This window comes from Hypanus sabinus, chromosome 2 (assembly GCF_030144855.1).
Source record: "Hypanus sabinus isolate sHypSab1 chromosome 2, sHypSab1.hap1, whole genome shotgun sequence".
Lineage (NCBI taxonomy): Eukaryota > Metazoa > Chordata > Chondrichthyes > Myliobatiformes > Dasyatidae > Hypanus > Hypanus sabinus.
This window is the reverse complement of record NC_082707.1, coordinates 177,822,877-177,835,307: the sequence shown is the minus strand read 5'-3', so window position 1 is coordinate 177,835,307 and position 12,431 is coordinate 177,822,877. Positions and strand designations below refer to the sequence as shown.

General features: G+C 37.3%; 1 protein-coding gene across 1 annotated transcript in view; it reads right to left on the bottom strand.

Moving 5' to 3' along the window:
* Positions 1-6,708: 6,708 nt before the first annotated feature.
* Positions 6,709-12,431, bottom strand: part of cpsf2 (cleavage and polyadenylation specific factor 2) — a 28,552-nt gene continuing 22,829 nt past the window's right edge. Inside the window, exons 14-15 of the mRNA XM_059960091.1 lie at positions 9,308-9,442; positions 6,709-7,524 (exon numbers count right to left, since the gene is read on the bottom strand). Of these exons, the coding sequence (XP_059816074.1) occupies positions 7,432-7,524; positions 9,308-9,442 (228 nt within the window). The 3' untranslated portion in view covers positions 6,709-7,431. The remainder of the gene's footprint in view (positions 7,525-9,307; positions 9,443-12,431) is intronic.

The following is a 12,431-nucleotide window of genomic DNA, read 5'->3' as shown; positions in this document are numbered from 1 at the left end:
AAATAAATCTCATTATCCCCCTTATACCAAGGCAAGTTCCACTTGAAGTATCAGGACACTTTATATTATTGGCCATTTACAATTTCTTTTTCTGGGTGAATCAAAGGCAAAAATAAGGAGATGGCTTTGGTCTGAAAGCATTAACTATTTCTCCATTCACAGGTATGACTTGACTTGCTCTGTATCTCCTCCATTTTCTGCATTTAATGTATTCGATTTGCAGCCCAGTTTGTTTTTACATTCCAGCATTCTCTACACACCATTCAGTCCATATTGCCCATCTCTTCACACTTTCCTGCTTTTAATCTCATTCACATTCATCCTCCATGTTACCAACTACCCACATGCTCCTAAGTAATGAACTACTTGTTAACTGCGTTTTCAAGTTTCTTGTCATCTGCACAACTTGAAATTTTTCTGCAAGTCAATAATAGATTATCAAGATAGACTGTTACTGACACTGATACCTGCTACGTATCATTGCACACTTCATCCAGCCAATTGAAACAAGTGTACACCCCTATTCTGCTTTCTATCCTTTAATCAATTCCACATCAAGCTGTTGGTGCCCTCTTCAACCCATAGGTGTAATTTGCCTCATATCTATTGTGTATCATTTAAATATACATATGTTTGTAATCCAAGCCATTATTTCTAAAATCACCTTGTAAGCATGAGTTGTGTTTGAAACAGTTCAAGATAGAAAGATATCAGAACAGATTTATTAAAAACTTTAGTTTCAGGGGACACATTGCACCTGCAATTGGATGAACCTAATTCATATACTTAGACAATCTGGAGCTTCATAATTGAAAATCATTAACAGCTGCTGTGCTTCACATTCACATTTTTCACTGACTCTTTAGAAAAAGCACAAATAAATTGAAGTCATAATGATGCCTTGAACATGGAGAAAGATCAGATGTATTAGATTAGATATTTAATAGATTATTTTTGAAAAGTGCTGTTATTAACAGCCTTCTCCAACTAAGAGATGATACCTGCATCATATACAAAGGTGAAACAGTGCCATCTTTTGCAGATTTAGGTGAAATGCAATGTATCTCATCATTCAGTCCATGTATGGCACTCAACTAACTACACTATATATTCTGATTATATCTTAATCTGAAGTGTCACTTAAAATTTGTTTTAAATTTTGAAAAAGCTAAATCTTATGTCTCTGTCACATTCACTCACTATCACTCTCCACATACAGAATTGTGATTACCATGAAAGAATATGAATGTTTGATATTCCTATAATCTTATTTTCCCTGTTGTGTCACATTCACCGTCAACCCTTCCACCACCACCAATATCAACCCATCACGGCCCAAGGGAGTACTGTCTGTAAGGAACACTAAGGCTCCTTCCAGAATACTTCCCATACATCAGCAACTGCTGCACATGACTATCATAATTTATGTCATGCTTCAAATCATCAAATCTGACATGAGATTGGTTTTAAACCCCCTTCAGAAATTCCAAGATATCGCACATCTGTTTTCTCAAGGGCATATAGGAAAGGGTCAATAGATGCTGGCCTTGCCTGTGATAACCAGATCCAGTGACTGAATAAAGGCTGAATATGACAATGTTGTTGCAAGATAAAGCATGCATGACTGACCCTGCTATTGAAGCCGATAGTGGGATAAGTGACTGAAATGGAAGTACAGTACGTGTCCATAACTTTCTTCCACTGACAAGATTTGATTTGGATTAGAAGTGTATGCAGTTCTTTTTCCTTCACAAATTGTTACTCTCCTCAACATGTTGCAATTCTTTTGGGAAATTATCTGTGCCTGCATATCTGCACTTGCTACTTCCATGCAAGATGAATATTAGGCAGAGTTGCATCACTCTTGAAACATTCATACCAGAGGTGGCCTGGCTTTGCTTTATCAAGACTTCCAGAAAGTTCATCATACCTTCAATGATTTTTCAAATCTTGCAGTAACAGTCTCAATTTCTCCTGAATTATCATCAAACTTGATGCACACACTCTTGTTTCTGATCTTCTAACCATACACTTAACATTGTTTCAATTCTCTCCATTATAATTTCATCACACAAATATGAAGTCAACTTCTTGTGCCACCTTGAGAGAGTGAGCCTGTGGCACGTTGAACTGTTTGGTGAAGTGGCTTTTAATGCATTGTAGATCATGGTCTCGCTTTGCAGGCTTTGCTGTTGTTTACATTGTGGGTGGTGGGGGTGGGGTGCTGATGCTGGAATAAGTGGGGGGAGGGCTGATACTTTTGCTGCCCCTTGTGAGTGGGAGTGGGGAGAGAGGACTTTGGGGTTCCTGCATTTTTTCTGTCATTCATTCTTTGGGGTTTCTCTTCTGTTTTGTGGATATCTGTGGAGAGTAAGAATTTCAGGTTGTATATTGTATACATTCTCTGATGTTAAATGGAACCATAGAAATAAGTTCTTGGGTAACATTCTGCAACAACTAAGAGATCTATTTCAAATAACCAGTTGCATCCATAGGCAATTATGTCAATAGGCTGTTTTATTTCAGTATGGCCAGTGAATTTACTGGTGTATTGGGTGCAGGTTTAACTTTGAACAGCTGTGGTAGGTTATGTTAAACATACTTAATACACATCTGTCCGTAACAATTATTTGTTAGCATACCCATATTTTTGTAACAACTTTGCCAGAAGACATAGGAGCAAAATTAGACCATTCGGCCCATTGAGTTTACTCTGCCATTCCATCTTGGCTATTTATTATCCCCCCTCAACCCCATTCTCCTGCCTTCTCCCTGTAATCTTTGACACCGTTTCTAATCAAGAACCTTTCAACTTTGCTTTAAATACACCCAATAACTTGGCCTCCACGATCCGTCTGTGGCATTGAATTCCACAGATTCACCACCCTCTGGCTACCACCGTAAAATATAGCCTTGGAACAAAGCCCTATTACTCTTCAGACTTCTTTCAAAACATTTAAGTGTAGTCTGTTATCTTTAATTAATTGCCACCCAGCTTTTTTGAACAGGATACAACTGAGTTTCTTGTGCAGTCTAGTGTAAATCATTAAAATATTAAAACAAATCAGATCCTGCATCTGTTATTCACAGCACTCTGGACAGTGTGCAATGTTGGCTGGAATTTGTCAAGTTTCGGTTAACAGTATGGAGGTTTAATAGGTCTCTTTTAGCTCCTTATCTGTTGAAGGGCTGTTCTAATGCAGAGTGTTCTTGTGAGGTTGTTATTTTGTACATGAAGTGTAATGGGAATTATTCATATCTAATTGTTCATATTTTTGATGGCTTGTGTTGGATAGCTAAACATACAGGGATTTTTTTTCCATTTCTTGGACTGATATAGTTGAAAAAATCCTTACTGCTGAGCAGATAAAGAGCCAATAGAAATACGTATATTAATATACGCCCATCATATATATCTATGCAAATCTGACAAGCTCATGCCAGCACTTCTTAAATCAGAATAAGGTAACATTTCATATCAACTAATTTTGCTTCCTGCATCATTAATGGCAAAGGGATCTACGTAATAACAAAAATAAAACAGATGAGCTGAATCTTGTTAATTCAAAATGCCTACAGAACCATATGTTTGGAATGGGGCCCATTTTGTAGCCAACTGTCTGATATGGAACCAGAAAGTGATACAAACGTGATTCAAACACTAAAGCTGTTCAAGACTATTGTGAATTATTAAAATCAATGACATGTGAAAGCAAGTTTTAACCCTACACAAATAGTCTTATTTTCAATAACAATTTTTATTTAAAGTGAAAACAAGTGTGTTGAAATTTATACAGAAGACCTTCACATTTGCCTAAAAAAAGCAGTTCAGTAACTTAAATGTAAGGCCAGAAATTCTGATTTGAGCAAACCACGTCACTATGTACCCACCAGTCACTAATTAGAAAATACATTAGCTGTTTAGAATCTGGACAAAGATAATTGGCAAGTTAAATTTGTAATACACATACTAGGCAACCTAGACCAAGGAGGTCTAGTCACTGTCCCTTGACAGTTAACTAAACCATAGATACAGAGTCTGCTAAAAGCAACATCAGAGGATTACCACTGGCAAAATTTTAAACTGGATGGACCAGCCATATTGTGGTTACCAGAGCTATTCAAAATTTTGAGTCAATTTCATGAAGTGACTCATTTCCTGAAGGAGGTGGAGGAGCCTCAGGTCCCACACCACCAGGCTCAAGAACATTTACAAAGGGCAGCAATTTTTCATTAAAGTGTTGCTTCGTCAGAATTCTTTTGTGGTTCTGATAGACTGCTTGAAGCTCTACACAAATATAATTTCAGACTACTTATATCATGTAGGAAATTGGAGAAACAAGAAATTAACTTTTAGTGAATTTGTGTTTAATTGCATAATGGTGCTGAAGCTTTGTAATAGTTCAAGCTAAAAATGATTTGTTGATGATCTTCGCTTGTACTCAGTGTCTGAGGCTTCTTGCTTATGTGTCTGATAATCAGACTGATTCCGGCTGCCCTGACTGAGACCACCTCTCCATGACTGCAATGTCCAGGTGAAACCTTTCATCATACTTGCTACTGACAGCGCCAAGATTCGCACAAAAAAAAAATCTAAATGGGAAGGCAGGAATTTATTCTGGAGCTCAAAATTTAAACAGCACTATAGGAACGAACAAGCTACATTCAAGATGATTCGGTACTCTCTTCACAAAGCAAACAAGGCTTTCATAGTGATATCCACAATGCTAAAGAATTTCATTTTGGATACTATCGTAAAACTTGAAATACTCTGAAAATGTAAACTAAACAAAATGAAATATTGTTTAAAAAATTTACATCTTATAAGAGCACTGGAAAACTTTAATTCTCCCATTCGTTTTATTAACTTCAGAATGTGACTTTTATACAGGTATTTTCTTCCCCAGCAACCCCCACCCAGCCCAAGATTCAACAATTCTAACAAGGACTAGTCAAAGATGCAGGGAAAAATAAACAGGTCTCAAGAGGTAAAAGCATCAATAAACTGTCCTCTAACCACCACCGACCAACTACACCAACAGTGCTGACATAGCAAGGTTTTTAATTAAAATGCAATTTTCATGCTAAGATAAAGAGGACTCTCCCCACTTAGCTTTCCCAGAAAGTGCATGATTGATGGGAATACTTTAGACTGATGGTACTACTAACCAGAAGACTGCACCCTTTTTAATGATCTGCAGTGTAGATCTGCTATAAGAAAAACACTATCAGGTCACAGAAAATAACTTTTATGTTTATATTAAACCTGCAAGGACACAATCATATGTATGAATATAATTGCAGTATATTTGCATGAAATTCTTACTTTTCAATGCACTTTAGTTGATCACTGCCATGCCAGTAGAAGGGAAACAATAACATTTCATTTTGGGAAATTTTACATAAGTTCCCCACTACTTATTGTCCAATATCTACCAGATGTGAGTTAAGGGAGATTCAATCCAACACGTACGATCAAGAAATAAAAACAGAAAATACTGGAAACACTCATTAAAAGGTTAACTTGCAGGTTGAGTCATTGGCAAGGAAGGTAAATGTATTATAGCCAAGTTTGCAGATGATACGAAGATAGTTCGAGGGGCAGGTAGTTTGAGGAAAAGTGAGTTTGCAAGACTGAAGACAGCTTGGGAGAATGGGCAAATGAGTGCCAGGTGGAATATAGTGTATGGAAATCTTGCATTTTGGTAGAAGGCATAGACTATTTTCTAAACGGAGAAAACACAAAGGATTAAATATTATCTGACGGGCTGAGTCAGTGGTAAGAAAGGCAAATGCAATGTTACTATTCATTTCGAGAGGACTACAATACTAAAACAAGGATGCAATGCTGAGATTTTAAGGCACTGGTCAGACAGAGCAGTTTTGGGGTCCGTTATCTAAGAAAAAATGTGCTGGCATTAGAGAGGGTTCAGAGAGGTTCACGAGAAAGAGTTCAGGAATGAAAGGGTTAATGTATGAAGAGCATTTGATGGCTCTGGGCCTGTACTCACCGGAGTTCTGAAGAAAGGGGGCGGTCAGGAGCTCATTGAAACTTAGTGAATATTGAAAGGCCTATATAGAGTGGACGTGGAGAGGATCTTTCCTATAGTGAGGGAGTCTAGGATCAGAGAGCACAGCCTCAGAACACAAGGAAGTCCTGTTAGAACAGAGGAGAAATTTCTTCAGACAGAGGGTGGTGAATCAATGGAATTTATTGCCACAGACAGCTGTGGAAGCCATGTCATATGGGTATATTTAAAGCAGAAGTTGATAGGTTCTTGATTTGTAGGGGCTATGGGTAGAAGTCAGGAGAATAGGGTTGAGATGGATACTAATTCACCGATGATGTATAGGTGGAACAGGCTTGATGGACCAAATGGCCTAATTCTGCTCCCATGTCTTATGGTCTTGTAGTTTAACATTTGTGGAATGTGAAAAAGAGTTTAGAGGTGCAAGGCCCAGAATTAGAACTGAATTTTTAAACCAGATTTCTTTCAACAGATGCTGCCTGTCATGCTGAGTGACTCCAGCATGTTCAGTTTTTATTGCCGATTTCCAGCTTTGGCAATGTACTTATACACATGACAATAAACTCAACTTGATTTTGTTTTTCAAGGATTGTTTAAGCCAAGGATTGCTTAAATGATCTCCTGGAACACTGTCTGTAAGATTGCTCTATTTCAGTAAGAATTTGCAACAAGTTAATGGTGAAGTTTTATAAACAATTTATTATTTTTGGATTTCAAAACTAAGTTACAATTTATTTGTAACAATTTCGCATTGCATTTTCTTCTTTACAAACTCAACATAACTATTTACAACATCTGTGTGTCAATGTGTCCTGCATTTATATAACTTTATAAAAGCCTGATAACCAACTTTAATAGTACTGTATTATATTGTATAGGGTGAGTTAACCAATATCCCCACCAAAACGCATCTTAGTAGTTTGAAAAAAATTAAAACTTTCAAAATGCTTCAAACTCCTCTTGGTTGAAAGGTCACCTTTTTTAGCTTCTATAGGTTAAGTTAGTTTTACACAGCTTGATAAAATGACAGTGTTTCAAAGCTCAAGCTGCACTTCTATAATCATGTAAACAGGTGAACTAAGTATTGCAAATACATTTGTTCACAGACTCTGTAAACCATCATATGAACTGTACGTCATTACCAAATTTCTACAGTAAACTACTGTTGAGAGAGAACGTAATCTTATGTTTAACAGAGCTGACTTGAGATACACAAATACAAATTTGATTTCAAATTCCCTTCAGTGACACGAGAGAAGAAAACTAAATGCAAGATTCAAAGAACTAGCATTGTAGATAGAAAAAAAATCTCCCGATTTTTCACATCACATCTATGCCTTCCAGTGATTTAGAAGACTCCTCGTAATGAGAATTGAGTTTTTGAAGAGAATTCCATGTGTAATTATACAATTGCATACTGTTGATATAAAAGGTCCCTTATTTTATAATAATCTTCACACAAGCATCCTTCCAATCCAATGCGTCCTGTCTCAGTCTGCAAATAAAAGGGCAAGAAGAATTTAAAGATAGATCTAAACACAAAGCAAGAAAGTACATCACGTTTTAAATTATAAATGCATTTTCTATTTAATATCAATATGTAACTTAAAAGCATACATAAAATTCTATTTTTTTTATATACTTGGACATTATAAATTATACTCTAAGCCAAAAGGACAATGCAGTGATGGACAGATATTCAGAAGTTTGGTCAATCTTCTTCCAAACCCTTTTAAATCAAGGAAGTAATGTTGCAGATTTATAAACTCTATCTAGTTAGGCTTCATCTGGAGTATTGCCTTCAACCTTCGTTATCCAATTATAGGAAGGATGTAGAAGCTATGGAAAGTGCAGAAGATACTTACCACAACGTTGCCTGGATTTAAAAGCAGGTGCTCCTCTAAGAGGGGTTGAACAAAAGTGGGTTCACTTCTCTGGAGTCATGGAGGATGTTGGAAGTCTTAACAGAAACTTTTTTAAGATTATGAGAGGCATAGGCAGACACCCTGTGTCTTTTTCTCAGGGACAAAATGGCTAATGCTAAAGGGCATGCATTTAAGGTGAGAGGGACTAAGTTCAAAGGAGAAGGGCAGAGCAAGCTCTTGTTTTATTTATAAAGAGAGTACTGGGTGCCTGGAACTTGCTGCTGGGGATAGTCGGGGAGGCAAATACAACAGAAGTATTTAAGGGGCGCTTAGGCACATGAATGTGTAGAGAATGCAGGGATATATGGTCACTGTGTAGGCAGAAGGGATTAGTTCAGTTAGGCATTTTATTTCTAAATTAAATTAGCTTGGCACAACATCATTAGCCAAAAGGCCTGGTCTAGTGATGTACTGTTCTATGTCTGATGGCATTAACAATATTATGGGCAAATATTAATCATTCTAGCAGACAAATGCACATTTTGCATCTCAAGTAAACAAAAACTCCTTTGCAAATGATCCTTTATTTTCTGACCAACAAACTTCAATCAGCAAGGACCAGCAACTAACCACTGCCACATCCATTCTCAACACTGGTTCCTCAGCCTCATACTCCACTCCCTGCATACTCATGATGTATGATCAGATTCTGCTCTAACTCCTTTACAAGTTTGCAAATAATTCCACACTAGTGGGCCATTTCTCAAATAATGACCAGTCAGAGAATACAGGAAAGAGGTACAGAGCCTAGTGACAGTGTCATGACAACAACCTTCCTCTCAATGTCAGCAAAACAAAAGAGCTGGTCATTGACTTCTGGAAGGGGTATAGTGCTTACATCCACAGTGCTGAGGTTGAGAGGTTTCAGCTGGAAGTTAACATTACCAATAGTCTGTCCTGAGTGATCCAACCATTCAGAAGTCATGGCCAAGAAAACTTACGAGCAACACTATTTCCTCAGGAAGTTAAAGAAATTTGGGATGTCCCCTTTGACCTCACCAATTTTTATTGATGTATCATGGCTTGGTATGGCAAGTGGTCTGCCTATGATCGCAAGAAACTGCAGAGACATGCGGACACAGCTTAGCAAGTGACATACACCAGCCTCCCCTCCATAGACTTGTCAATATTTCTCACTCCCTCAGTAGGGCAGCCAACTCACCCACCTCATACATGCTGTCTCCCACTCAACTGGCAGAAGGAAGATAACAAAGCCTAAAAGCATGTATCACCAGGCTTAAGGACAACTGTTTTAAGATGATTGGATAGTCCACTAATACAAGATGAACTCTTGATAATCACATTTCGCTGATGGTCTTTAAATGCATTAACAGACTACATGAAGATACTTACTCTTCGAACAGCTACCATATTGTTGCAGACAAGTACACCTCCAACAAATTCTGCCTGGATACCTTCCCGCAAAAGAACTTGTTTAAAATCAGATAATCTTGGCTCATTAATAAAGACTGCTTGATGACCAGGAACCTAAAATAAAGAATTAAAAATATTAATTACTGCTGAAGGAATGGACTTTTACATTCTTTAATTATCACATTCAGTATGAGGTCGCCAGATTATTACGACTGGTGAAATAAACGGCCCTTATAACCACCAGACATGGAGATACAGTTACTTGACTGTTTAGTTATTCTTGTTGTTCATGTCATGCTTCTCAACTGAAACCACATGAAGATCAGCTTTCGGGAATAAATAACCAATCTGAAATGTTAGCCCCATTTTCCACTTTGCATAGATGCTGTTTGACTTGCTCAATATTTATGAAAACTTTACTTCCTATTACAGCTTTGGTCCATAGGTTTTGGAGCAATGGGGCTCATTAGGCTTGACTCTAAACAGTTCATTTCACCACCTTATACTCAATATTTATTCTCAACATATGGGTGATGCGAACAGGACAACATTTAATGTTGTGGTGTTCCTCAAGCTTGACAATTAGCTTGCAAACATTTCATCACATTATCGAAATAGGTGCCATCTACGAACCCCTAAGAGCCAAAGAAACACTAGCCAATAGAATTCAAAGGTCAGCTGAAAAGGTAGTCACTCAGGAATGAGGCAAGTGAACAGGGGAAGTGGGGGGGGGGGGGCTACATAAACACAAGCACTCCCAGAGAGAAACACAACAACTGCACACTGAGGATGTTCTCTCACCTGGTAATGAAACGTCTGTAAGCTATCTACCAAGCTCGGCAAACACCGCAACATCAAATGCCTCAACCCAAGCTACCAATATTCACCACCATCCTAAACAACATTTATTACTTATCACTCTTATCTCAGATTTAATAGGAATGATTAATCTACATCGCATGCTATCAGTGGTAGTAGATAGAGAAAATAAACATTTCACTCCAGTGAAAGCAGCAGCATTAGTTGCAGTGGAGTACAGCTCAGGAAGGGATTGCTAGAGATGATTCTCCTGTCGAAAATTGTTGCTTTCTTTCTGGGTAGTACGTGTCAGGGGTGCTGAAAACTGATATCAAATCAGGAGTAGTAAACATGCAAATTGTAAACAGCAGATTGTGCATAGTGTCTCAAAGATGGATGGGATTGCTAATAATTTAAGCAATACAATTTAAGCAATACAACAGCTAATAATTTAATAATTGCTAATAATTTAAGCAATACAACAGCATCTTGTATTTATAATGGTAATACCCACATTACAAATTAATTTTCAAAAATGACAATGACCAATGTCAGGACAGGTGATCAAAATTTTGATCAGTGTTTTTGAGCTACTCAAAAAAAGGTGGAGAAACAGATGAACAGTTAAACAAGAGCTGACTGTCTTTGATCATGTTGAGCTTCTAAAATGTTGCTGTGGCTGCCCCACCTAGTTCTGTAAGGAGTATATCATAAGTTCATTTGACTTGAATTTTATAGCTGTTGCTTTGATATATTTGCGGATGCTTACTCCTGTTCAATGTAAACCGGTGCCACAGCAGATCAAGCACAGATGACTGGCTAATTTCTTGCTGAAGATGATGATGATTGCATACTTTTAGAGGCATGAATATTTCTAGTCCTTTTTCAGTTCCTTCTATACATAGCATGCTGCAGACTGACACATGGCTCCATTGTTGTGAACGAAAAGGAAAATGTACAATGATTCCCAAATAGGCCCACCTGACTTTTAAGTACAGACATATTTATTGAATATAGCTAAAGACTAGCATATCAAGCAAGCTGCTCTGAGCAACTGGTAGCTATGCCCCAGGGCTGCAATAATGTTTTCCTGTGGGTCAGGAGTATAATGTCTTAGTTCTGCTAAATTTCTTGATGCTGCAAACAGTTAAGATACCTCAGTTCTCTTCCAGTAGTCAGGCTGCAATGGTGCCAAAAGCTGATGTTTTGCAAGAATTCAAACTGAGCATCAACAAGCAGGTTATTGGTGACTGGTTGCAAGGAATGCCCGAAACATTGATTGTTTATTGCCCTCCACAATGCTGCCTGAATTGCTGAGTTCCTCCAGCATTTTATGTGTTTTGCTCAATACTTCAAGCATCTGCAGAATATCTTGTATCTTAGATCATTGCTTGTACAATTATTACATTGCTCGCTGTTTTGCTGTTGTCCGTTTTTAGACCTAATGAAGAATTCACTAGTTACGTTTGAAAGTTGTTTATAGCCCTTAAATACAGACCTCACTACTTCCAGTTAACGGGATTAAGATTAAACTTCCCAACAGAACAGCAGAGAATAAATCTCACTGTACAAAACTGTATCATTCATTTTAAGCTTTAAAAAAATTTGTCAGGCTTGTTTGCTGATAGTTGCACTCAACCCACTGGAGCATATTACCATTTATCATAGGTAGAAATATTTATATTTCACAAATAAGGAATAACATGTACATAAGACATTCATAATATATAAAAAAGTAATTTGATCTCATCAAGGTTCCTACGTTCCTTCTCCCTCCCAATAAAATATTTTTGACTTCTGGCAAGGGCACAGACTGAACAATAATTAATACTTAAATTTTAATTAAGTTCACATTACGAACTATCAAAGTTTGGAGATTTCATCTGCAAAATTTAATCAATTGTGTTCAAACACTCAACTTAATTACATGCTGAAGAGAAAAAAAACAAGATAAGCTATGAGGCTTTTGATATCAAAGTCTTTTGAAAAATAACCTTGCCTAAACCATGATCCCTGTCACTTTACTAACAGCAGTGTGACGTATCCTGTTTTTGTAATTAATGGAATTGAATTTTGGAGGCAATATGCAATTAGTTGTTGCTACATAATACACACAGGACTGCTATTGAAAGTGAATTTCTAACCATGCAGGCTTTGAAACTTAACTTTAAATATAATTTTATTTTTGTATCAGCTAGGTAACCAAGTCCACTGCTAAAGAGACATCATCCCCAACTTATTCAGCCTAATATTTTATTGGTATGAAATGACTAAGGTTCAAAGATGTGAGAATCTCAAACTTGAT